Source organism: Oryzias latipes, chromosome 12 (genome assembly GCF_053564925.1).
Source record: "Oryzias latipes strain Hd-rR chromosome 12, Olatipes_Hd-rR_3.1".
NCBI lineage: Eukaryota > Metazoa > Chordata > Actinopteri > Beloniformes > Adrianichthyidae > Oryzias > Oryzias latipes.
Genome location: NC_136248.1, coordinates 29747182 through 29770560, shown reverse-complemented (window position 1 = coordinate 29770560; position 23379 = coordinate 29747182). Strand labels below are relative to the sequence as shown.

The 23379-nt window shown below is 47.0% G+C and overlaps 2 protein-coding genes across 8 annotated transcripts in view; one reads left to right on the top strand and one right to left on the bottom strand.

Annotated features, from left to right (window-relative positions):
* The window catches only part of LOC101166888 (3-hydroxy-3-methylglutaryl-coenzyme A reductase), a 12092-nt gene extending 8569 nt beyond the window's left edge, over positions 1-3523 (top strand). For all 4 annotated transcript variants that reach the window (XM_023960401.2, XM_023960403.2, XM_023960404.2 and 1 more), the window contains 9 exons: positions 30-224; positions 299-457; positions 542-699; positions 770-875; positions 948-1118; positions 1190-1330; positions 1489-1647; positions 2926-3074; positions 3144-3523. In XM_023960401.2, coding sequence (XP_023816169.1) covers positions 30-224; positions 299-457; positions 542-699; positions 770-875; positions 948-1118; positions 1190-1330; positions 1489-1647; positions 2926-3074; positions 3144-3195 — 1290 coding nt within the window. In that variant the 3' untranslated portion in view covers positions 3196-3523. The remainder of the gene's footprint in view (positions 1-29; positions 225-298; positions 458-541; positions 700-769; positions 876-947; positions 1119-1189; positions 1331-1488; positions 1648-2925; positions 3075-3143) is intronic.
* LOC101174116 (ceramide transfer protein) lies at positions 3521-23351 on the bottom strand. 4 transcript variants are annotated; one of them, XM_011481451.4, is made up of 18 exons: positions 22649-23351; positions 21423-21557; positions 11661-11777; positions 11519-11584; positions 9103-9210; positions 8869-9007; positions 7824-7907; positions 7586-7743; positions 7422-7514; positions 7242-7328; positions 7072-7164; positions 6893-6949; positions 5345-5440; positions 5132-5264; positions 4990-5060; positions 4786-4914; positions 4273-4402; positions 3521-4198 (listed from the first exon to the last, which is right to left on the bottom strand). In XM_011481451.4, exons 1-18 carry the CDS (start codon positions 22757-22759, stop codon positions 4071-4073), a joined length of 1935 nt encoding a protein of 644 aa, XP_011479753.1. In that variant the 5' UTR covers positions 22760-23351; the 3' UTR covers positions 3521-4070. The 4 variants fall into 4 exon arrangements, with proteins under 4 accessions (XP_011479753.1, XP_011479754.1, XP_011479755.1 ...); XM_011481452.4 differs by lacking the exon at positions 6893-6949; XM_011481453.4 differs by lacking the exon at positions 11519-11584.
* Positions 23352-23379: the final 28 nt, after the last annotated feature.

The following is a 23379-nucleotide window of genomic DNA, read 5'->3' as shown; positions in this document are numbered from 1 at the left end:
TTAGCGAGCTGCTCGCCTGTGTTTCTCAGAGAGGGCCTCGGATGGTGACCGACGTGGAGGTAATGCAGCTCGTCACCGCGGGTAAAATCCAGAGCTACAAGCTGGAGACGGTCCTGCAGTCTCCGGAGAGGGGCGTGGCCATCAGGAGGGAGCTGCTGTCGCCTAAGCTGCCTGCAGCGTCTGCGCTGGAACAGCTGCCCTTCAAGGATTACGACTACTCCAAGGTACAGGAGGTTCGGTCAGACGCCGCCTCCTCCTCCTCACCAGACTGGTCGGTAACACTCTACCTGGTCTGCAGGTGATGGGCGCCTGCTGTGAAAACGTCATCGGGTACATGCCGGTGCCTGTGGGGGTGGCTGGGCCCCTCCTCTTAGATGGCCGCCAGTTTTACGTTCCCCTGGCAACCACAGAGGGCTGTCTGGTGGCCAGCACCAACAGAGGATGCAGAGCGCTGTCGGTGAGTGCCGCCGGTGTGTGGTTACAGCTTCTGCCGGCGGCTTCTGTCCCGCTAACCCCGCCTCCTCCTGTGCTCCCTGCTCAGCTGAGCGGGGGCTGCAGCAGCAGGATCCTGGCCGACCGCATGACCCGCGGCCCCGTGGTCAGGCTGCCGTCGGCCTGCCGGGCCGCAGAGGTCAAAGTCTGGCTGGAGACCGCGGACGGCTTCAGTCTGATCAAAGAGGCGTTCGACGAGACCAGCAGGTCAGCGGGGAAGCAGGTGGGCGGCGTTGTGGTGACGGACGCGTCGTGAACCGGCGTTTGTGCTCGGCAGGTTCGCTCGTCTGGAGAAGCTGCTGGTCTGCATCGCTGGGAGGAGCCTCTACATCCGCTTCCAGTCCCAGACGGGAGACGCCATGGGCATGAACATGCTGTCTAAGGTCAGAGCTGATCTTCGGCGGGAGTCTTCCTCACCTGTTGCAACTGTGTTGACCGTGCGCCGCGCTCTGCAGGGCACGGAGCAGGCGCTGCACCGACTCCAGCAGCACTTTCCGGACGTGGAGCTGCTGGCGCTCAGCGGCAACTACTGCACCGACAAGAAGCCCGCCGCCATCAACTGGATCCTGGGCAGGGGCAAGTCCGCCGTCTGCGAGGCCACCATTCCCGGCCAGGTGGTCCGAGAGGTGAGGAAGACGTGGCCGGCGCGGCCCGCTCTGGGTCTGCGGTTCGCTGACTTCCTGTGGTTGATGCTCAGGTGCTGAAGAGCAGCGCGGGCGCTCTGGTGGAACTGAACATCAGCAAGAACCTGGTGGGCTCCGCCATGGCTGGAAGTGTGGGAGGCTTCAACGCTCATGCTGCCAACATTGTGGCCGCCATCTTCATCGCCTGTGGACAGGTACCGGATCTCAATCTGCCTTTACATCTTTAAAAAAAAAAAAAAAAAACTAACCAAAGAAAAACGTGGAAATCCCAGAAAAGCATTTTTGTTCCTCAAAGAGCGTTGAGCTTCCTCCAGCTCCTCATCCTCACTGCCAGCCTCCGTTCTGCCTTCAGGACCCGGCACAGGCGGTCAGCAGCAGCAGCTGCATCACCCAGATGGAGCCGTCCGGTCCGGACGGACAGGACCTGTACATCAGCTGCACCATGCCCTCCATAGAGCTGGGCACGGTGGGCGGGGGCACCAACCTGCCGCCACAGCAGGCCTGTCTGCAGGTAACGTTTTTTTTTTTAGAGATTTCTTTCCTGATTGGCTGATGAGCATTGTCAATCAATCCCCTCCATGTCGTGTCTTCTGTTCTCACGTTTCATTCTATAGTTCTGGACTTCTTTTCTTTAAACTTTGAGAGATAAAGTCTCCAAATGTTTGTGTCCGTCTGAGAAAAGTGCAGTGAGGCGTTTACGGCCTGGAAACATCTGTAATCCTATTTCAGCTTGAAATCGTATTTTTAAGCTGTCATGGGTTTGGTTTTTGACAAAATGTTAATATTTAATGACATTTTTATTCTAAAATGAATTTTCTTTGTTTATTTTCTCATGTCATGGGATAGAAACTCAAAAGTTTAAGTTTGTTTCATTAAATCAGTAAATAGTTGAGGTTTACACCAGAACACCTGAGCTGTGGGTCAGAGGTATCGGTCTGTGGGCGGGTCGGTACCGGACTACAGGATTTAAAAAAACAACACGACCCGCATGTCTGTTTTATTTCTAGTCTAATTCTGAAGGAAGTTTTGTTTTGGAAACTCCTGGATTCTCTCCACCACGTGACGCACGCCGTGCCGCCCGGTCATGTGACTAAAGTGGCTGCTGGTGTTGAAACCCCCAAGCGAGCTAAATTAAACAAAAAACAAACGTATTAGGAAGGTTTGTGTTTTTACAGAAAAGAGGAAAAGGAAAGCCTTTGATTTCAAAATAAAATCTGCATTTAACAAACAAAATATGAATTTATTCTGACAGTTGATCCCACAGACCATAATAATGATGCAGAATATTCACCGACCGGCTACGAGTATGCTGCTATTAATAGATTCTGAAAAATACCAGTTTTTTTTATTTATATCTCACCTAAAAAGTCAGTTGAGGCTGAAGTTGGCGTCAGATTTTGTTTTTTCACGTTTTAAGTTTCCTGCAGGAAATCTAGCAAACAAAGTTTAAAGCAGCTGCAGATGTTTTACATGAAGATAAACTTTTCCCTTATACGTTAAGGGAAGCTGGAGGCTAAAATAAACAAATCAGAAACCAACTTCAGCCTGAAACAGGCAGGTTTAAAGTTTTTCTAGATCAGATCTTGTTTATAAAGAGGTCTCACTCTGACGAATTTCTCTGGAAAGAATTCCTGCACTTTGGCGTCACGTGCAAATAATGAAATAGACTCCTCGTTGTTTGGATTGAAGAGCCGTTGACGGTCACCAGTGAGCTCGCCGTCAGCGTCACGCGCTTGAGGTGTTTCTGGCAGCTCGTCTGGCGTTTTCTGATTCCGAATCTGGTTTGCAGATGCTCGGGGTCAGCGGCCCCAACGAGCCGGGCGAGAACGCCCGCCAGCTGGCCCGGGTGGTCTGCGGTGCCGTCCTGGCGGGGGAGCTCTCCCTGATGGCGGCTTTGGCCGCCGGTCACCTCGTCAAAAGTCACATGACCCACAACAGGTTTGTTGTTTCCCATTTTTTTCTTCTCCTAAGATTTCAGTCCTTTCTGATCACGTCTTCGTCTGGCAGATCCAAAACAAACCTGGCAGCGGCCTTTGGGAAGTCGGATCAGACGCCGTGACGTAGGGGCCACCGTGGAAATGCGTCATTTCCTCTTTTTTTACTTGAACTGAATCGCCATGGAAACGAGCCGAACCGAAGCTCCTTTCATCTCCTGAGGAAAACATTTCTCTGCACGGATCAACACTTTTGACCTTAATTTATTTAGAAAAAGCCGGCTCCAGTGTTTGTGGCGTTGGCCCCTCCCCCTCTGAGGGCGCCGCTGTATACTGTGTATACTGACTTAGAGGTTAAGTTATGATGAAGACGGCGTTTTGTGGACGTTGTCTTAAGTGTCCTTAAAGCATGACTAAGCACAAAACCCTGCCAATAAAAGGATCTTCAGCTGATGGAGGCAAATGTTTTATTCTGACCAGAAGCTGAACACATTTACATTCAAGCCCCGCCCCCCTCATCGCCGCCAACGTTCAAGTTCAAGAACTCAAATCCGACGTTCAAGTTTCCCCCGTAGAGAGCAGCGATGACAGAGAACATTAAAAAAATACAGAGAAGCGTCGAGACCCGGATCATCCGTTCACATTTGAAGACGAGGAACCGCCCCTGAGGCACTTCGCTGACCCCGCCCCCATGGTTCCTGTAGAAATGAAGGCGCTTGGATCCGAATAGTCCGTCAGGCTATTTACAAACGGAGCGAACAGAAGTGATGGCGGCGTCTCTCCTTCAGCGCCAGCGGCTTCATCAGAGAGACGCACCGATCATTTCTGACGACTCGCGTTAAAGAATTCTGCAAAAGTAGTGAAATGTTTGAGTCTAAAAGGTCGTTTACGTCGTCTTAAGCAGCACAGCAGCAGCATCTGTTCAGTTTTCGTGGCTTTCAGTGGACGTTCACACAGGTTGAGGGTTCAAGTCCTGCACAGGTGGGAGGTCCGGGTCTCCTCAGAATAAGATGGGTTTGCTGGCGGTTTTTTCCTGCACGTAGGACGTAAAGCGTTTGAGGAATTTGGGGTACTCCCTCTTGGCCACGGCCCGCAGCACGGAGGCGGGCGCCCAGCCGCCTGGGTTCACTGCAAGCAGAGAACAATTCATGAGGGAGGGGGGAGGAAAACCCTCATCAGAGGCGGGAGCAAAGATGACGCACCGTTGGCGACGTAGGTGATTTTACACAGGAGGTTGTCCCTGCTGATCTCTTTGTCGCCCTCTGGTGGACTGACCAGGGTCTGGCAGATCATGGCGATGTTGATTTTGGCGCGGACGCACCTGCTGCTCACCTGTGAGGACGAGACTTCTTTGTTATTTTGGCTGTTGTAAAAGGTTTGAAACCATTGACTGCACATGAGAACTGGACCGAGTGACCCCGCCCCCTGGCATTCCAAACAGGAAGTACCCGCACAATTTAATTCCATAGACTTCTATAGAGAAATAAACAGCTGTTACTGTAATTCTAGTTACAAACTGACCAATCAGAATTGGCGAGAATGGTTGCCATAGAAACTCAGACCGACTCTGCTTACTGATGGCGTTTGGCTTGAACGTGGCAGCGCCCATATGGTGAAAAACTGGCGACTTCTTTTGCTTGTAAACCGTTTTCTACGGATGACGTCGCACTGACCCGGTTCTCATGGACGGTCAACGTTAGGAACCGACTTCTCACCTGAGCGTCGTCGTGATCCACCGAGAAGTTGCAGACCAGCCAGGTGTCGGGATCGTTCTCGTTGTTGGTCACCATCTTCCTCATGGCAGACAGGTAAAGGACGTCCCTCTGAGAGGCGGGCCACACCCTCTGCAACACATCATCATCGTCGTCATCATGGGTTCAGACTCTGCGGTCGGCGCCGCAGCGGCGGATCCGGCTCACCTTGTGCGTCTGGTAGACGATCATGGCGTTGTCGGACAGCGTCTCCACAATGCTGAAGTTCTCGATCGTGGCTGCAGAGAAAGTTTGAAAGTCAGCGTCCGGCTCTGAGGTTCTGACGGGGAAACCTTGTGGGGGGACTCACTCTCCCAGTCGTTGCGGTACGCCGTGTCCCAGAAGAAGTGGCACACCTCGTGACCCGTCACCCCTTTCACCGAGTGCGTGGCCTTCAGCGGGTCCAGCACGATCCCGTTCTCCTCCACCTCCCTCCTGTACACCTGCAGGCAGGTGGAGGCGACGGACGTCAGGTCGGCTAAGACCCGACAGGAGAACGTCTGCGGAAACCGCCGGCACTCACCTTCATCTCTCCCTCCTCCACCACCAGCTGCCAGTTGGCGTCTCCTCCGACGTCCTGCAGGGAGTAGGTCATGTGGTTCTGCACCATCTCCTCCACCTGCAGCGACACCATCGGTTATCAGGGAACAGAACTAGTTCCTCTAGAACGGCACACGTGTCTGTCAAATATTTGTCACATTTCTATCCAACATGCATGTTTTATTTATTTAATAAAAATTGTTTTTTTTATAATTATTTTAACTTTTAATTCAACTAAAATAAATGTGTCCAGTTAAATAGCTGGAAATGTAATTTTTCTATATTTTTACAATAAATCTCCTTTAAATAAAACTGACTCGATTGTTTCACATAAAGATTTAAACTGATTCCAGGATCCCGAGACTGAACAGCTGAAGCAGAAAAGACCGTCAGTGGTTAAATGGCTCCCCCTTGTGGCTCAACCAGCGAGCTGCAGGACAGAAGCTCAACAGTAACGACTGGTTTTAGTTATTGTACATGAGATTTAATATTCTGGTAGCCAATGGGCTCGAAGCCCCGCCCCTAGAGTAAGATCAACTCCAAAAATGAAAAGTTGCGATTGAGAAACAAAAGAATTAAAGCTACAAAACAGCAGCTGTTACTAACAAACATTTTTATTTTAGGTTCTTAGTTGTTTTTTCATATTATCTACATGTAAATAAATGTGTAGTCTTTTTGTCTACGCATGAAGCGGAATTTTGATTCATCGTATGTCGAGCACATATGCAGAACCGACAATACAGTCGACTTTGACTTGTTTTACAATTTTTAAATGTTTTTTTTAATGGTTGTTTTCTCACTTTAAAAACCCACTCAGACAAAAATGGCTTTTTTAACATGTTCTTGTAGCATTTTGTATCATAATGGAGAACGTTTAATTTAAATTTAATGTAACATTAAAATGACATTTCTGAGTATTTCTTTGTTCAAACGATGATGGATCAGATGAAAAAAAGCCGTCAGTTGTGACACGGTAACTGCGGTGGGCGGGGCCAAAGATTGGCTTCAATCCGTTTCTCCGATTCATCCCCTTGCAGACCAACAGATCCATGAACGTCTTTGTTTTCCTGGTCTGAGCTGGAATCTGGATCTAAACTGTACGGTTGGATTTTTCCCATAATGCTCGCTGCTTTTTTGCTACACATGTTAGCTTGAGCTCGTGAGGCGATATTAGGCTAGCAAGATTTTGTACACCAAATCCCACAAAGGTCACCGGAAAAGGAAAGGCATAAAAGATCGATCTGTACTTTTATGAATTGATCATCAAGCTTGGATGGATTCAGATCTATTGATCATAATTAAATAACCACTAGAAAGGCTTTGGAGTGGGACTTTAGTCCGACCCCGTAGTTCTGGTCCTCTCTCACGACTGCAGTGTGAAAGTGAACCCAAAGCAGCTTCAGTTTCAGAAAAATGGTGAAAATGACGGTGTGGGAAGGGGGGAGGGGTTTAATGCGCCTGATGAACATGTCAGGTGTTTGTAGGGGTGGAGGGACACAGCGCCCCCTCCTGGCTCCGCCTGGACAGTTACCTCGGAGCTGAATCTGTGGACCTCGTGAGGAACGGCCCTGACTATGACAGCCTGAGGCTGCAGGAGAGAAGAGCAGATGAGGAGATGAAGGGCAGAGGATGGAGAGAAAGAGGATGATGAATGACGGACAGGTGGTGGTGGTTGGGGGGGGAAAAAGAGGATCAGGAAGCTATAGCCACCTTGTCTGCGAAGCGGTGGGACCCTGAGCTGGAGTACACGTCTCCGGGGGGAACGGGGCTGGACCTCTGGACCCTGGTCTTCTCCGTCTGACACTGTGGACACACGGGAAGACGGTCAGAAGCACGGATGTGGTTTTCTTCCCCTCCGGTTCAGACTCGGCGGTCCTCACCTGCTCCTCCATCTTGTCCTGGCGGTCCAGAGCCGCTTCCACGGCGTCAAAGAACTCGTCCTCGTTGATGAGGCTGTTGGGGCCTTCCTGCAGGAGCAGAACCGAGAAGGTCTTATTTCTGAAACGGGTCCGTCCTCTTCATGTTTTAGCAAATGTGCACTGAGCATGCTCAGTACGCACCTCATAGTCTGGACCTCCAAAGTGAGACTTCTTCTTCAGATCCGTCAGAGCAGACTTGTAGCTCTCCTCGATTCTTCGCCTCTTTTCCATCTCCTGAAATCACGGAGGCACAAACTTCAGACCCGATCGACAGACCGAACGTCTGCAGGAGGAGCGGTGGAGACCTTCTCCAGCCTCTTCTGCCAGCTGTCCTCCCTCTTCACCATAAGGTCGATGCAGTGCGTCAGCGTGGCGAGGATCCCGGCGGTGGTGGCCTTGAACGTGATGGCCTCCCCTTTGAAGTCGATACCGTTGATGCCCTTCAGGCTGAGGGTCTGGAACACTGAGGAAGAGGAGGAGCCACAGACACGTCAGACAGAGGCTCTCCTCGTCTTCGGCGTTCAGACGATCCCGTCGGCTCACGTTTCTCCCGGCTGCCGTTGTTGTTGTGCAGAAACTCTCCGTCTGTTCGCGTGCTGGGAAAGTCGTCTTCGTCATCCTCCATGACTGAAACCACAGCAGAGACTCAGAGAACACAGGTGACGCCCCCGAACGCGCACGCACACGCACACACACACACGCACACACACACGCACACACGCACACACACACACACACACACACACAATGACAATGCTCTGGTTTCTTCTTCAGGACGAACAGAAGAACAAAAGATTCATTTGCAACAGAAACGGACGGAGAGGGAGGAGCTAACAGAGACACTGCTGTCACACATACGCACACACAGGCACACAAGAGCACAGACAAAAGAAAATTGACACATTTACACACACAAACATGCAAACACACATTTACACACACAAAGGTGCACAGACTTGAGTGTAAAGCCTCATTCTCTACTCTTGTTTTCACAGAAACGCTCCGACTCATTTCAGGTTTTTGGTTTTTGAACACCTGAGGTCATGTGACCTGCAGACTTCCTGCACATCAGTTACTGATTACAGTTACTCTGATCAACATTTGAACTTTGGTTGATCACATCCAGGTTTTCTTTGTGCTTCTGGCTGAAGCCGCAGAAGAAAAAACACAAAAAAATGAAAAGGAAAAAAAAAACCTAAAGTGAAACTAAAACATCCTAAAAACTGTGTTTTTTTCACAGATAAAGAACTGCAAACACACAAGAATATTACAAAAACAATGAAATGCGTTTTTGTAAAAAATCATCTTAAATGAAAAATCTCCAAAACTGTAAAACTGAGGAAAAAGGATGATATTTTCCCGCATCAACATTTAGAGTAAACATTTGCTCCTTCATTTGTTTGACTTCCTTCTTCTACCACTAGGAGGCGCTGCGGTCGTAGATCAGTTTAGTGCAGATCTGATAAGTTTTCTTGGAGAAACTCAAACGGTTTCAGATGTGGTGCATCTCCTGCTCTGCTTGTCGCGTTTCTGCGAGAACCTTCAGGAAAATCCTGCAGCTGGAAAATCGCGGAAAAGGTTTTCTTACTTTTGTCTCTCTGGAACTCGTCTCTGGACTCGGCGTCGGCGCAGCTGTCAAAGTACTTCTGCAGCGTGTCCACCTGCCGGCACAGGATGTCCCTGAACGTCTCCATCTCTGCCAGCTTCTCTCGGAGGCTGTGGCCCTTCTGAGGAGGCAAACAGACACCTGGGTTGCTGGTTCAGCGGCCCGCGGGGATCGACCTACTTCATTCACACCAGCAGAACTGGAGGAAACACGGACCTTGAAGGAGGACGTGGAGGTGGCCGAATATCCGCTGGTGGCGGAGATGAGCGACAGCATGGAGCCGTGTCTGCGCAGGCTGGACTCGGAGCCATACCCAGAATCCACCTGGAGAAAAACGAAGCACGGGGGTGAAAACCTCAGAGCTCGTTTTCCTTTACGGGTTTCAGATTCACACGTTTGCTTCACTGAAACAAACTGTGAAGCTGCTGGTTCCTCTTCCTCTTGCACAACAGCCTCCTCTTCCTCACAACGGTCAGGGAACAATCAAGCGCTGTAACATACTTCCCATGTCTGCCAGTAGGGGGCGTGGCCTCCCCATGTACGCGACAGGTCTTTGGAAAGAGCCTGAGGTTACTATCGGTCGTTGACCGGGAGTGACTCCTGGGTTGAGATGGGATGAGCTCTCATGCACACAAATGCACGTGCACACTTGTGCACAAACACACACACACACTGTTGTTGATTTAAAGCGGCGGTGAAACAAACGCAGAGCTCTGTCTGTGGTGGAAATCTAAACTCTTGTACACGTGCGCGGGCTTGAAACGTGCACCAGAGCCCCCCACACACACACACGTGCACATGCAGCGCCGGAGACAGATATTTCGCCGTGTTTTCGTTGCCACGGACCCCACGTGGACTCTAACAGTGAGGCTTTTTTTGTTTCACTGGGGGCTGCTGGGAGACGGCTGGGTTCTGGGTGGTTTGCGTTTCCATGGCGACACAAGCCGCTGTGAGCCACATGGTTTCAGGAAGGGGAAGCACAGCAGTGACTCAGAGGGCGGGCACGGCGGGGGCTCCGGGGCTGAGGATGACTCACTGATGAAGGGGGGAGTATGGGGGGGGGGGGGGGGGGGGCAAACCTAACAGACTTTAGCTTTAAGACCCAGAAACCTTCACCTGCGGCTGATCCAGTTCAGAATATTTCTGTTGCACCTAAACTAGGAAGGAAAATATCTTTGCACTGGATCTGCAGACCCCTTTCCCCAGACAAAATAAGAACTACATGGTTACTTACTTTACTGCCATTATTTTGGAAAACTACCTTCGTCTCTGGTTCACTTTTGACGGGGGTCGAGCAGCTTCGTCTTAAATCTGAGAGAGACTTTCTTGAAGCGGCTGCCATGACCGCTAAATTCAGAGCCCAAAGCTAGCAAAGATAACACCAAACAAACGGATTTAGAAAGCTGGTTTTCACAGAAAAGAGCCGGGGAGGAAACAGAAGACGAGACTGACTTCAAAATAAAAGAACTCAGGACTAGACTCAGAACTGGAAATACTTTTAGTGACAGATGTTCCCACACGGCGACTCTCTAACGAAGACGGCTAATAAAGACGCACTTGTTGTGAATGTTTGCCTATTGTTATTGTAAGTAGAAAATACTATTTTTATGGCGTTATCACTTTATTTTCTCGTATTTATCCGCCACACTGCAGGTCTAAACTTCATTTACCAAACCTGACCCCTTTGGGGGTCAACTTGCTGACAACCTGTACAATATTTCTATTCAAAAATGCTATGTTTATGTACTAATAACTCAAAAACTACACAGTCAAAGTACACAAATCTTTGTGACATGACAGGGCAGGATGTGTAGAACGACATACTAGTCGTAGCCTGAAATTATGCACCAAAGTCACTTAATTGAACATCAAAAGTGACAACTTTTAATATATATTTAGTAAAAAAAATCCCAAGTTTATGTACTACTAACTACGCAGGAACTTGTCAAAAAGACATTTCAGAATTTTCCTAAAAGATACTTTACTCCAATGTGTTGAAGAGAAAAGCACAATGAATCCAGATGTAAGAAAAACTAAATGGGATTAATCCTCGGCTTAAAAGATAATCAGAGCCTGGGTTGAGATCTCCTTCATAAATTTGAAACATCTACAAGTTAATCATTTGAATGAATCTTATCCTCTGTGAAATATCTACAGACGGTTTCAAAATATATTCCTTATAGGAGCATTTTAATTTAAAAAAGAAAAGCTGAAGAAAATAAACTTCAGCCTTGTCGGTGATCACTGTGCTAGATGGTTCCAGACGCTCAGAGGAACCACACAAACCAGACGCTCCGTCCAGCTGAACTCGCATCGTCACAGAACCGGCTGACTCGGCTCAAGGTCCCTGCTCTCCGGTTCTCTCATGATCCCCGGACTGTTTTTCAAGCAGCTTCCAGAAAGAATGAGTCATGGGATTAAAGTCGGATGTGGAAAAGGATCACGAGCCCTGAGCCGCCTCCAACCTCGACGCGGCGTTCTGCTGAAATCCCTGACACCAGCTGAAACTGCCTGGAAGATTAGAGCCTCTACGCGGCGGCTTAGTCGCTTCAGCAGAACCAGACGCTCCGGTAAATTATGCTGCAAACATAAAGCGAGGCTCCAGAAAGCTGGGAGACGACAGCAAACGCACCGAAACTGGAGGGATGAGCACTGATCCCAGGACTCCTGACCTCTCTGTCCTCCCTGCCCTGAGGTTCTGACAGAAACACACATGAGGTTCTGAGTCCGGGTGGTTCTGATGCTGGGCGGCAGCTCGTTTCGTAGGCTCTTACTCTGTGCAGCTCGATGGAGTCGATCCACTGGTTCCTGTGGTACGGGTCGTGGGCTCTCAGGTACCACACGCTGTCGTTCACGCTGATGTCCAGCCGGCACTCGTCAAACTCGTGAGGCTGAAACACAAACAGGAGCTTTGGTTAAATCACGGCAGAAGCTTCACTCCAGATTTCCTGGTGAGAAAAAACTGCAAAATCTGTCTGCAAAGACAACGAAGCAGCCGCTTAAACTTAGCAGACGAAGCAGCTGCTTAAACGAAGCAGACGAAGCAGCTGCTTAAACTTAGCAGACGAAGCAGCTGCTTAAATGAAGCAGACGAAGCAGCTGCTTAAACATAGCAGACGAAGCAGCTTCTTAAACATAGCAGACGAAGCAGCTGCTTAAACAAAGCAGACGAAGCAGCTGCTTAAACGAAGCAGACGAAGCAGCTGCTTAAATGAAGCAGACGAAGCAGCTGCTTAAACATAGCAGACAAAGCAGCTTCTTAAAACGAAGCAGACGAAGCAGCTGCTTAAACGAAGCAGATGAAGCAGCTTCTTAAACGAAGCAGCCACTTAAACGAGGCCGATGAAGCAGCTTCTTTAACGAAGCAGACGAAGCAGCTTCCTTAACGAAGCAGACGAAGCAGCTTCTTCAACGAAGCAGACGAAGCTGCTTCTTAAACGATGCAGACAAAGCAGCTTCTTTAACGAAGCAGACGAAGCATCTGCTTAAACGAAGCAGACGAAGCAGCTTCGTTTCCAGTAAGAAGCAGACTGCAGACACTTTGTCACCTTTCCGGTAGCCGTGAATCCTGAAACCCATGAAGATTGCGGGGCAGGAGGCTCCGCCTTTGTTTATACAGACACGTAACGTTAGGCTAGAAAAAATAGTTCCCAACACAAAATCCTCTGGTGGTCGGCCGTGTCGCGCACTTAAGAACGCACGCACCTTGTAACAGAAATGAATACAATGGAAATAAATAATTAGAAAGCAGTAAATCTGTCGTATTTCCTCGTCAGACAGAAACTTCTGTTGTAGAATGAGGATGTGTGCTTCTGAAAGCGCGGCGCCTGTTTGTGTAACTGTAAAGGGAGCCGCGTGTCACGTGCAGCGCAGAGGCAGACAGTGAGAGCGCACGGCTACGAGAGAGAGTGACAGGCGCGGTGGGAGAAAAGGAGACAACAGTCTGAAAGAAAGAAGGAAAGTCTGAACACAGGACTAACAGAAAAAGGAAATTATCAGCAAAGACGAATGCGTTTAATGTGTTTATTATAGTTCCAATCACGCACCTTATGAAAACGTAAAAAAAAAAAAAAAAAGAGCGTAAAAAAAGTGCGGTGATGAGGTCATCACCGCGGTGATGCGGTTATCGTCAGAGCTCTAAGTCGCTTAAATGAAGTAGACAAGGCAGCTTCTTAAACAAAGCAGACGATGATGCTGCTGATCTGCTGTGTGCAGCATGAAGGAGGAAAATCTGCTCTTCTCTGGGTTTAACACCTTTAACATCAGCAGTCGGAATGACCTGAAGCAGACCCGAAATCAAACCAGCTAGAGGCTTCAAGCATGATGTTAGGGTTATGTAATTATCACCATGATATGTTTGTCTCAGTTCTATCTTTCAGTAAGAAAACAATGACCTGAGAAGTTCTGATTATACAAGAATATGATGTTCCTGTACTGCTTGATTGAATGACCCACTTTTCTGTTATCAACCCCGGCCACCAATAAAACCAGACTGGATACACCAAGAAGGCAGAACTCCTCTGTGACAGTTTGTGCTGTCCCAGACCGATTGTCCTTCTGCAGAAGTTCTCATCTCCTGTGTGGTTCTTCTCTTTATTAAACAAAAAGTCAGAACCCTGACAGTGATCTGCAATTTCTGACTGGAGCTAACAGGAAGCTGATGACACATCAACACCGGACCTTTGATCTGGACCAGCCACTGAATGTTCACAGTAGCTATGCAAGTTAGGCAAATCAAGACCCTAATGTAAGCACAGTGCATTATGGGTAACATCCATGTGTGAAAGACAGCAGCTCAGCAAACATCTTCACTGATCAAAACGTTATCAGGTTTTTAGTTTATTACACAAACAAAGATGCATCACTTCCACACAAAAAAAGACAGCAAGAAACCTGAACCAGAACCAGGAGAACTCCTGTTGTTACTCCTGTTCTTAACCCTTGTGCTATCGAAGATGACCCCCCCCCCCCTTCCATTGACGTGTTCTCCCTACCATGACAAAGGTGGATAAAGGTGGAAAGATTTCATGTAATCCATGGACACCAGTGAAGATCACAAATCATTGAAGAAAAAAGGTTCAGCGCACTGTCTAGTGGGTCTAGATGACCCAACTCCCAACGTTAAAGTGCCTAGGATAGCACAAGTCCTCACACTGACTCACACCAGATCAATCCAGAACTACAGGTACAAATACTTTTATTGTTTCCCAGACTCGCTTATGGATCACAAAACCCGCAGAGCTCTGGTAGAACCGAGTCAGAACCAAACAGAGAGAAGCTGCTCTAATGGCCAGATGGAAACCACTTTCTGATGATCTCAGATTTCTGCCTTTAGGTCTAAACTCCAAACGCTGCTCTTTTCTGCTACCTTTGATTACATTTTCATGTTCTTGCTTTCATTTTTCTGAACGCTCAGGACCTTTGGGTTTCTGCTGCTCCTTCATTACTGTATGGAGCCAGAGATCATTAAAACATTTACCATGATCCACAGCTCTCAAATGCCTGTGTATGTGGGGGGTGGGGTGTGGGGGGTGGAGCAGAAGTAGGAGGCGTCATCCATGATTTTTACCAGTTATTCCCCTAATTAGGGCGTCACAGTATGAGGAAAACTCGCGCTATTAGTGATCAATATTGCGATGATGATATGACCTGTGGTACAAGAACAAATAGCAAAACCACCAAAAACATAATTTCTATTTCACTGCAACAGTTTCAAAATTATACTCCAAAGGACCATCGTCTGCATAGAGGCAAACATCTAACATAACAGGGTCCATCTGATGCATATAAGGATTTATTTGATTTGTTAAATGCTCTTGGGCCATAAGATGTTTAAGGGAACCATTTATTGCCATCTTTTGCAATATGTGCATTGCACACATTGATGTCCCGATAACGATAAATAGGCGATTTATCGAGCAGGCCTACCCCTACTGAAGGGGGCCTTCACCATCCTGTGCAGCAAATCCACAACACAGAACCAGAACCAGCAGATGAATGCCCACGGCCCGTTCCGACAGGACCGAGGACGAGCCGAAAAAGCTGAACACACTGAAAACACGTCAAAAACGTCAGACTTAAGAACGCCGTCCGGGGTTTCTTAAGCATCTCCAGAGCGTTTGCAGGACTCTCCGTCTTCTGCTGTTTATGTTAAATATGCTTTAGATAAACTCTGATGACTCATTTTCTATCAAACCCCCCAAATTCCCTCGCCAAGTTTCACTTCAAGTTTGTTTCGGAGGTTTTAAGCCAGACTGTAAGAGACATACCAACTGGCAGTCGTGTCAGATGAAACCCACTCTGCGTAGCAAACGTCTGATCTCCATGGAGACCGTCCCATATACATCAAAACTGACGGCATTAACCAAACACACTAGATGGTCTTCCAGGTTTCTCTGCTCTGTGACTCGGCTTTGGTTCCTGGAGAGGGGGCGGGCCGAGGCCGACAGCAGAAGCTCGGTATGAAGACAGCGTTCCCAGCAGCCCTTGCATCAACTAAATAACCCTTTGTTTCAAGAGTCGGCAAAGAAAAGGAAGTGTGACCGAGGAAGGAAATTAGAATCTGCTTTCTCAATCCTCAAAAAGGGAGCCACTCTCTTCAGCGAAGAACTGAAGGACTTTCCGCCAAAGATTACACGGAACTTCCATCCTCACTGAACCAGGAACCAGAATCCTGGAAAAACCTGGAATCACGTGGAAGTCGAGCAGATCAAGCAATTATGGGATGTTTGGTCTGCTTCAGTTGTGAAAGAATACATAAGCCGACTTGATTAAGAGCACAAAGCTACGACCCGTTTCACAACGTCAAACTGTTTTCACAAGCTGACGGGAAACAGGAAAACAAATCTGAATTCTATTTTAACCAGGCTGTGGATATTTACTTAGGTGGAGATCTGATTTGATTCACGCATCAAACTCAACAATCCACAGATGGAACCACGATTCTAGCTTTCTAATATAAGCCGTTTGTCCAGTTGCCATGTCCTTTTACTGTTTTTGTGTTTTGTTTGTCAACTTAAAAATTGAACATTATTCTGCATTTTAGAGCAATAAATACATTAAGCTTGAATTGAATTTTTATTAGACTATTATATTTATAAAGACCTCGAATCAGCGATCTTGGACGTCGCAAATATTTTAACTCAAATTCTCGGAAGCAGATTACAAGTTTTCAAGTACTCGGATACTCGTTACAGCCCCAATATTAACACATTTGACACTGAATGTAAAGCAGAAACCGTGTCTGATTCCATCCACATGAAGCAAAGCAACAAAAAACCCTGCCGTCACCGTTCAGCTCCAAACTGTGTGGGAAAACTGGACTGAGTGGCCCCTCCCCCCTGGCGTTCCAAACAGGAAGTACCTGCTGGCTCCAAGAAGCCAAAATGCCACAGACTTCTATGGAGAAAGTAGCAGCTGTCACTCGGTTATTCTGTTGGTCAGAGTAACCATTCTTACTCCGATTTCTGTTTGAATATGTTCTTGATGATCCTCTTTTGTTCTGTAGTTCAAGTCATAATCTGGCCAATCAGAAGCATCAATAAAAAAAAGGTGGAGCCTGCTGGCCCCCTCAACATTCAAGCTTTCAGGTGGCTGTGGACTTTCGACAAGCTCACTCCTGATTGGCCGGAGAAACGACTCGACCAACTTGAACCAGCCACTGCTTACTGACGCCGTCTGGCTCCAACATGGCAACATTATCCCAACAAACTGCAACCGAATTGACCTAATTTGATTGGAGCTGGAAGTAAACCATTTTTTATGGCTCCAACACAAACTCCCATCATCCCCCAAAACTGTCTGCTGCCACATAATCAGCTGTTCCAATAATCACTTAAATTGAATGATTTATGGATTGGAAGGTTAGTATTTCAAGGTTTTATTTCACATGTAGAAACTTGAAAACGCTTCAGAAAAAAGCAGTAAGACCCCCCCACTTCCATAGAAATCTGCCTCTGCGGGATAAATGATTTACTGATACTTGGGTGTAAAAGCTGGAAATATAAATTGTAATTTGCGTTTGGTGAGATCTTGGAAAGTGAAAAGGACAAAGCAGCTCTTTGCTGCAGAGAGTCTGTGGAATAAACACGTGAAGCCGGTTTCCTGACACCGCGCTCTGAGGAAGTCACATGCTGCGAGGAAGAGTCACATTTCCTGACGGAGGCCTCCAGCTCTGCGTCCATTTGGCCTGCGACGGTTCAGTTCAACCGTCCATTTGGCCTGCGACGGTTCAGTTCAACCGTCCATTTGGCCTGCGACGGTTCAGTTCAACCGTCGGGGCGCGTTTGGACAGACGACTTCTTTCTGTTGGACAAACGCCAACAACTTCCCTGTTTGCACTCCTCCATGATTCCTGGAAGAGGGGGAATCTCAAGTAGGCCAGAGAGCTGCTGCTGTGGCGCTAAAAATGGCAGCGAGGGATGTCAAGGATGTCAGTCTCTTTTTGGCACAGCTGCAAAAGCCACATCTAAACACAATCACTGGGAGAGAAAAAAAAACACAACATGGGGGCCACAGGAGTCGCTGCTTCCAACTCCAAACTGGACGGGCGAGGAGGAGGAACAAATGACTGATTCTGCGGCAGTGAAAGTGAAAGTTTATCCCCAGCTTTCATTTCTGACCACTGACCTCCTTCAAGCCCTCGGCAACAACCAGAAAGCCTGTGACCTCCTTCAAACGTTTCAGAGGTTCTGGGGGACAGACAGCAAACGGCGTGTGAAATGGTTCCTTCATTTCTCGCCAACCAGAAGATTTCAGACGCCGTCCTCTCCTTAATGCAACAAACGATTGTGGTCGGACGCTCCACACCAGCATGAGTCTCCTCTGGAAAATTGAGAAACGGGGAGAAGCCTCCCATCTTGATCTGGGTCTTTGAAGTCCCTAAACCCAGACGGCATGAACCGTCCACGAGGGGTATCATCCCACTTATATCATGGCCACAAACACAATTAATAATCATTCATTGTTAGTACTTTAATCTTCTTTTCTACTGGTTACATCTTAATTTATCAGACGTTGATATTTACTGCAAACCAATCCAGCTGAACAAACACAGGAGGCAGCAGAAAACCCTCAACCTCCTGTTTGTGTTTGAGCTGCTGTCAGGGAGAGCTCAGCTGAAGCACCACGACGATGAAGAAGCAAACGCAAACCTGGACTGTCATCCAAATGCGTCTCTGAACTTCCTGGAAAACGGGAACGGTTTTGTGCCTCGGTGGCTCTACAGATCTGCTGCATGCAGACGTTATCGGAGTACTGGAGCGGTTCCATGTGAGGAACGAGCGGCGCCTGAAGCCGCACAGACAGTCGTGAGGCTGCAGATTCAAGCCGATAACGAGAACCACGTGGTGGACGTCTGATGGTCCCTCGCTTTGAATCCTCAGCTTTTATTCTCTACGGTTTAGGTGACTGGTTTATTTACTACTAAAGTAGTATTTAAACCATAAATATATCCCATGTAACTTTTATCTGAACACGCACGCTGAACCAGTTTCTGTTGACGGATTGACGGATGGCGGATGGTTGGCGGATGGGATTTCCTAGTAATTAGGGTTGTGCCGATGGACGATATCATCGTCCATCGTGATGGGTGACTGACATCCCGATGGAGAGACCACCATCGTGATGCCACGCCCCCGCCACGTTGCGCGTCGACACCATAAGCCGCGGTTACATGTACAAAATATCTTGATGGGATCAATGGTCGGATTAGAATCCAACCGTGTAGATGGAACCAGAAAAATGTTTTCAGAATATAAAAACGTTCACTAAGGTCACACTTTCCGTCGGAATAAATCATTCGCACATGCGCAGTAGGGTTTGAAAACGGAAGGATATAAATTCCGCCAAGCGGCTTTTTTTTCCAAACTTTATTGAATGTAACAATTCAATACAAAACAATGTTAAATAGCGCCGAGCGGCTATATACATTGACATGTCAGCTCGGTAAAATACGAGACGATCTTCTAAACGTGCTTTTAATAATGTTACGGTTATTATGAAACACCTGTTCGCTCATCATTTGAATTTTAATCCGTGTGGTCAGTGCTTTTTCTGAACGAAGCCAGGATTAGTATGCTAACACGGGCTAACAACATTAGCTTTGGGTGGTGCTGCTTGCTGGCTGCACGTAAACATGTAAGAATAACATCAGCCTTTATTTAGTCGGGACACGACTGGAAACACAAATCCGCGTGATTGTTTGAATGTTTTCTAAGGACTGAGCGACATTTCTGCTTTGAAGCTCAAACCGCTGTGTGTGCTGACGATCCGAGCTGTGCTCTGACACACACTTTTAGACCCGGTTCTGAGTTCGGTTGCTTGTACCCCTAGAGCTGCGGGACGGATCGCAGTCTTAAATCTCCCTCACATAGCGCTCATGTAACAAAGCACCCCCCCCTTCCCCTCAAACACAAAGCTGTAAGTCCGCGCTCCGCCGGTCCACTTCACTACTTAAGTGCGGGAGCGGACTACTTCTTTTCTATTTTGTTTGTTACTTTTTTTGTTAAAGTCACTACCCTCAGTTTATACTGGATCATCGCGGATTAGTCATTAGTTGGGAAATAAAATGAAAAAAGCAAAAAAACGAATAGCAGTTATATAAGAACGAAAAATGTAAAAATACCCCCCCCCCAACGATGTCATCGTCCATCCCGATGGTTGACAGCAAACATCGTCCACGGCCAATTTAAGGGACATCGCCCAACCCTACTAGTAATCAACACTTTCCACAGACCTGATAACAGAAGAGGCGTCATGTTGGAGATGATTTTATGGTTGAAGATGACAACCAATCGAACTCGGGACGTTTTTATTTTTACACTTGGAGAAGAAAACAAACGTGGATGTCGCCTACCGTGTACGTCTGCTGCAGGTGGGAGAAATGCTCTCGAGTTTAGACAGAACTGTTTGTCAGGATAAATGTTTATTAGAAATGTTCCTCTCGAAAACACTTCTGCTCTCAGTAACCAATCCTGAAAGAACACTTGCATCGCTGAACTGTAATTAGTTGGGTTGTCGTTATGTGATGCCTGAAAAACATCAATTACCGATTATTATTGACCAATATTGAATAATTATTACTAGAGATGTCCCGATCTGATCACGTGATCAGAATTCGGAGCCGAATCACCTAGTTTCAGACTACGGGAATATGCATTCTGCCTCTCAATTATGAGATTGGATGTCTGTTTAATTATCATTTTGATCAGTGCTGTTTACGTCTCGCTTATGACAGACACCCTACTGGAAGTCTGATCATCATGAACGGCTCATGACATTTTAGTGCGCAGTAGAATACAGCAACAGTTTGAGCAGGAGGCGCACAGTTTGGTAAATTTAGCAAAAACATTTGTAGAGTCTGACTTTCTGGTTCAATAACTCTTAATAAATGTTTTAACTGACAGCTAGTGTCTTTTTTGGTTTACCTTAACCCAAAAATGAAAAACGTTTTACTAATGAGAACGAAAAAAAACAAAAAAAAAAACCTGGTCGGGACATTTCTAGTAGCCGTTCAGGATACCCGATAATATCGGTTATTGATATTTATCAACCGACTATAAATAATTATCACTCCATCCCTATAATCTCAAAAAATAGACCATTCTGCAGCACAGAGCTTAGAAACCATGAAACCATCACGTGTCCAGACAAAATAAAAGGCGGAAGTTATTCCCACATATTTACGTGCAGCCAAGATGCACATTGCGGCATTGACTGCACAGATTTGAACTACATCTAAAGCTAATGTTGTTGTTGGGACGTAGAAGCCTTATGCTAACGCTTCTTCCAACAATAAAGCGCTGGCTGCACATACTTGGAAAATTATAAGCGAATGGGCCCTCAATAATAATCAGAACAATAATAAAAGCACGTTTAGAGGTGCGTCTCGTTCTGCGCTGCAGCTTTCCGGTATTTTTGATAGTTCTGCGCATGTCACAATGAGTTATTCTGACCCAAAGTGTAAACGTTTGATAGAATCGGATGAAGGTTTTCGGGGCCCAAGCAAACAATTCAATTCTAAACCGATCTTTGATCCGATCATAGATATTTTTCATGTAACCACAGCTATTGATTCACTCACTTCCAGCTGCTGCTAATAGAGCCCCTTTATTAAAAACATGAAATAAATAAAAGCACAAAAAAAGAGCAGTGTTTGTGAAAGATAGACACTTTCTGAAATGTCACAGCTGGAAGCTAATCTGCCAGCTCTTTTGAGCCTCTGTTACTTCGCGTTCAACTAATTTATGCCCAAGCAGAAGTTGGGTCTAAATCCTCCACTCATTTTGTAACAGGAACAAGACGGCATTTTCTTTCACTCGCGCTAACCAGGAATTCCTCAAAATCAAACCAGGACAATGAGCCATTTGTAGTTTATTTTTCTTAGATTCATCAATGAGTCACGTTCTCAGCTAAAGTTCAACCGCCTTGCACAAACATCGACTGCCTCCTTGCGAGACTTTCTGTGGAGACCAGCCTTAAGCTGGGCAGACGAGCGGAGAAGCGGGCGTGAAAAACGCCCTGGCCAGCGTACTCACAGTGATGACAGCCTTGCTCAGACAGAGGGAACCCCGGCAGCCGTACTCCGTCTCATCCTGGGACTTGTAGTAGCTCAGCGTGTTGTTTTTCAGCACAACCCAGCGGTCCTGCCAGCCGTGGATGTAGTTTGTCCACTGAAAAACAAACATTTTTAGATGCTTACAATGGAGCGTAGTCGCAGGGAAAGGCCACATTTGAATGTTAATCACTAAAAAGAGAAGCATTTTATTGTTCATAAATAATATATAAAGTGGATGAATGAAAGAAGCGGAGCAGGGCGACTTTGGTCCACACATTTCAGTTTTATGTCACAAAAAGGTTTTTATCTGCTCCTGATCCATCAGGATTTGAATAAATAAATACTCACAAATACAGTTTTAAATGTTAAAATGTTTTTATGTATGTTCTCCCTCATAAAAAGGCTAGAAGAACGTGTTAAAAACACATTTTTCCCTCCAGTGGGTCTTCAACACAGCACACCAATCATTTTTTTCACTAACAAACATTCCCACCTAATCCCATTTGATTGCATTTCTGGGAAAATCTTGAATAGAATTTGACATTCTCTAGAGCTTCATGCTTGTAATACTGATGACGCATGCGCACCGTGGCATGAACGAACAGGTGAGCCCGTGTGGCTCGGACTAATCTCCCAATTATGCTTGGTTAGCAGGTCAGCCTGCAATCTGTCAGATTGTTGACAAGACTACCAATCTGACATTGTGGCGAGGCTGCCGCCCAAAAAAAAAAAAAGAAGCAGCAGCGAGACCCAAGTCCACTGAAGCATATGGCGAACTGGGTTACAGCGTCTGGTGGTTTGGAACGGGCCCCCCCTCCCCACCCCCACAGCTCACCCACTTCCGGAACCAACAGTTGGAGCCTTTTGAATGGAGCATGTCTTCATTTAAAATAGTCATTTCCACGATGTCACAATGCCAACATGTTTGCACAAACATAAGGAAGCCTAAGTACAAAAAAAAGATGATTGGGTGGGCGTGTCCACGTTGCCATTACACCCACTAGTTTTTCTTTCTCTAGGTTTTCTTAAATTGCTTTTTTTATATATTTACTCATTTTTATTTTTACGGCTCAAACTTTTTTTTATTTCTTTCTGGGAACCTTAATCGAATTTTGTTTGTTTTACCGCCTTAATACATTTTGAAGCGCGAGGCCGCTAACGGATGACGTCACGGCCCGTTAGCTCTCACTTGGAACCGGGACTTACTTTGCTCAGGACTCCGCTGAACTCCGCGACCCCAGCCGCCTGTCCGTACTCCTCCTTGGGCTCCAGGTCCTCCTCAGACCCGGAGGAGTTCCAGCTCTGGTTATCGGACATCTTTTAACGTTTTGACTAATATTTGATTAAAAATAATAATAATAACACACACTTTCAGGAGTATCGCGAGGTCAGACGGACCGTTCTCGTCGGAAATGCAACAGTTCACGGACTTATGCTGCTCCGAGCGACCGGATTAAAGCCTCCGAACCTCGACAGACCCGGCGACAGCGGCTAGCTCGTAGCTTTAGCGTACTGGACTCGTTTAGCGCCCAATCGGTGCAGGTGAACTGAACGGCAGTTGTCAACTTTTTAGCGTTCGCCAAATACCTGAAGCAGCCCTCCGTAAAAAAAAATTTTTTTTTTAAATCGAAAATTTCGGGGTGGAAATGGTTGAGTCGATTATTTACAGTCCAAGAGTCCTTGTCTGCCCTTTCAATTACAGAAACACCGCGGCCCTAACGTCTGTTTCACCCTGAAAAACGGGGGAGAGCTTCGCTGAGTAGCGCAACGCCATCTTCTACAGCCAAACACGGAGCTCCCTGTGATCATGAGGCGCGTGCTCAGACCTGCTGCGCAGGGGCGCTGGCCTGCGTGACGTCACCGGTCCCACTCCTAATATGGAGCCTGACTCCTCCCACTGTTTATACTCCTAAAAAAAGACAGCGGAGGACAAGAAT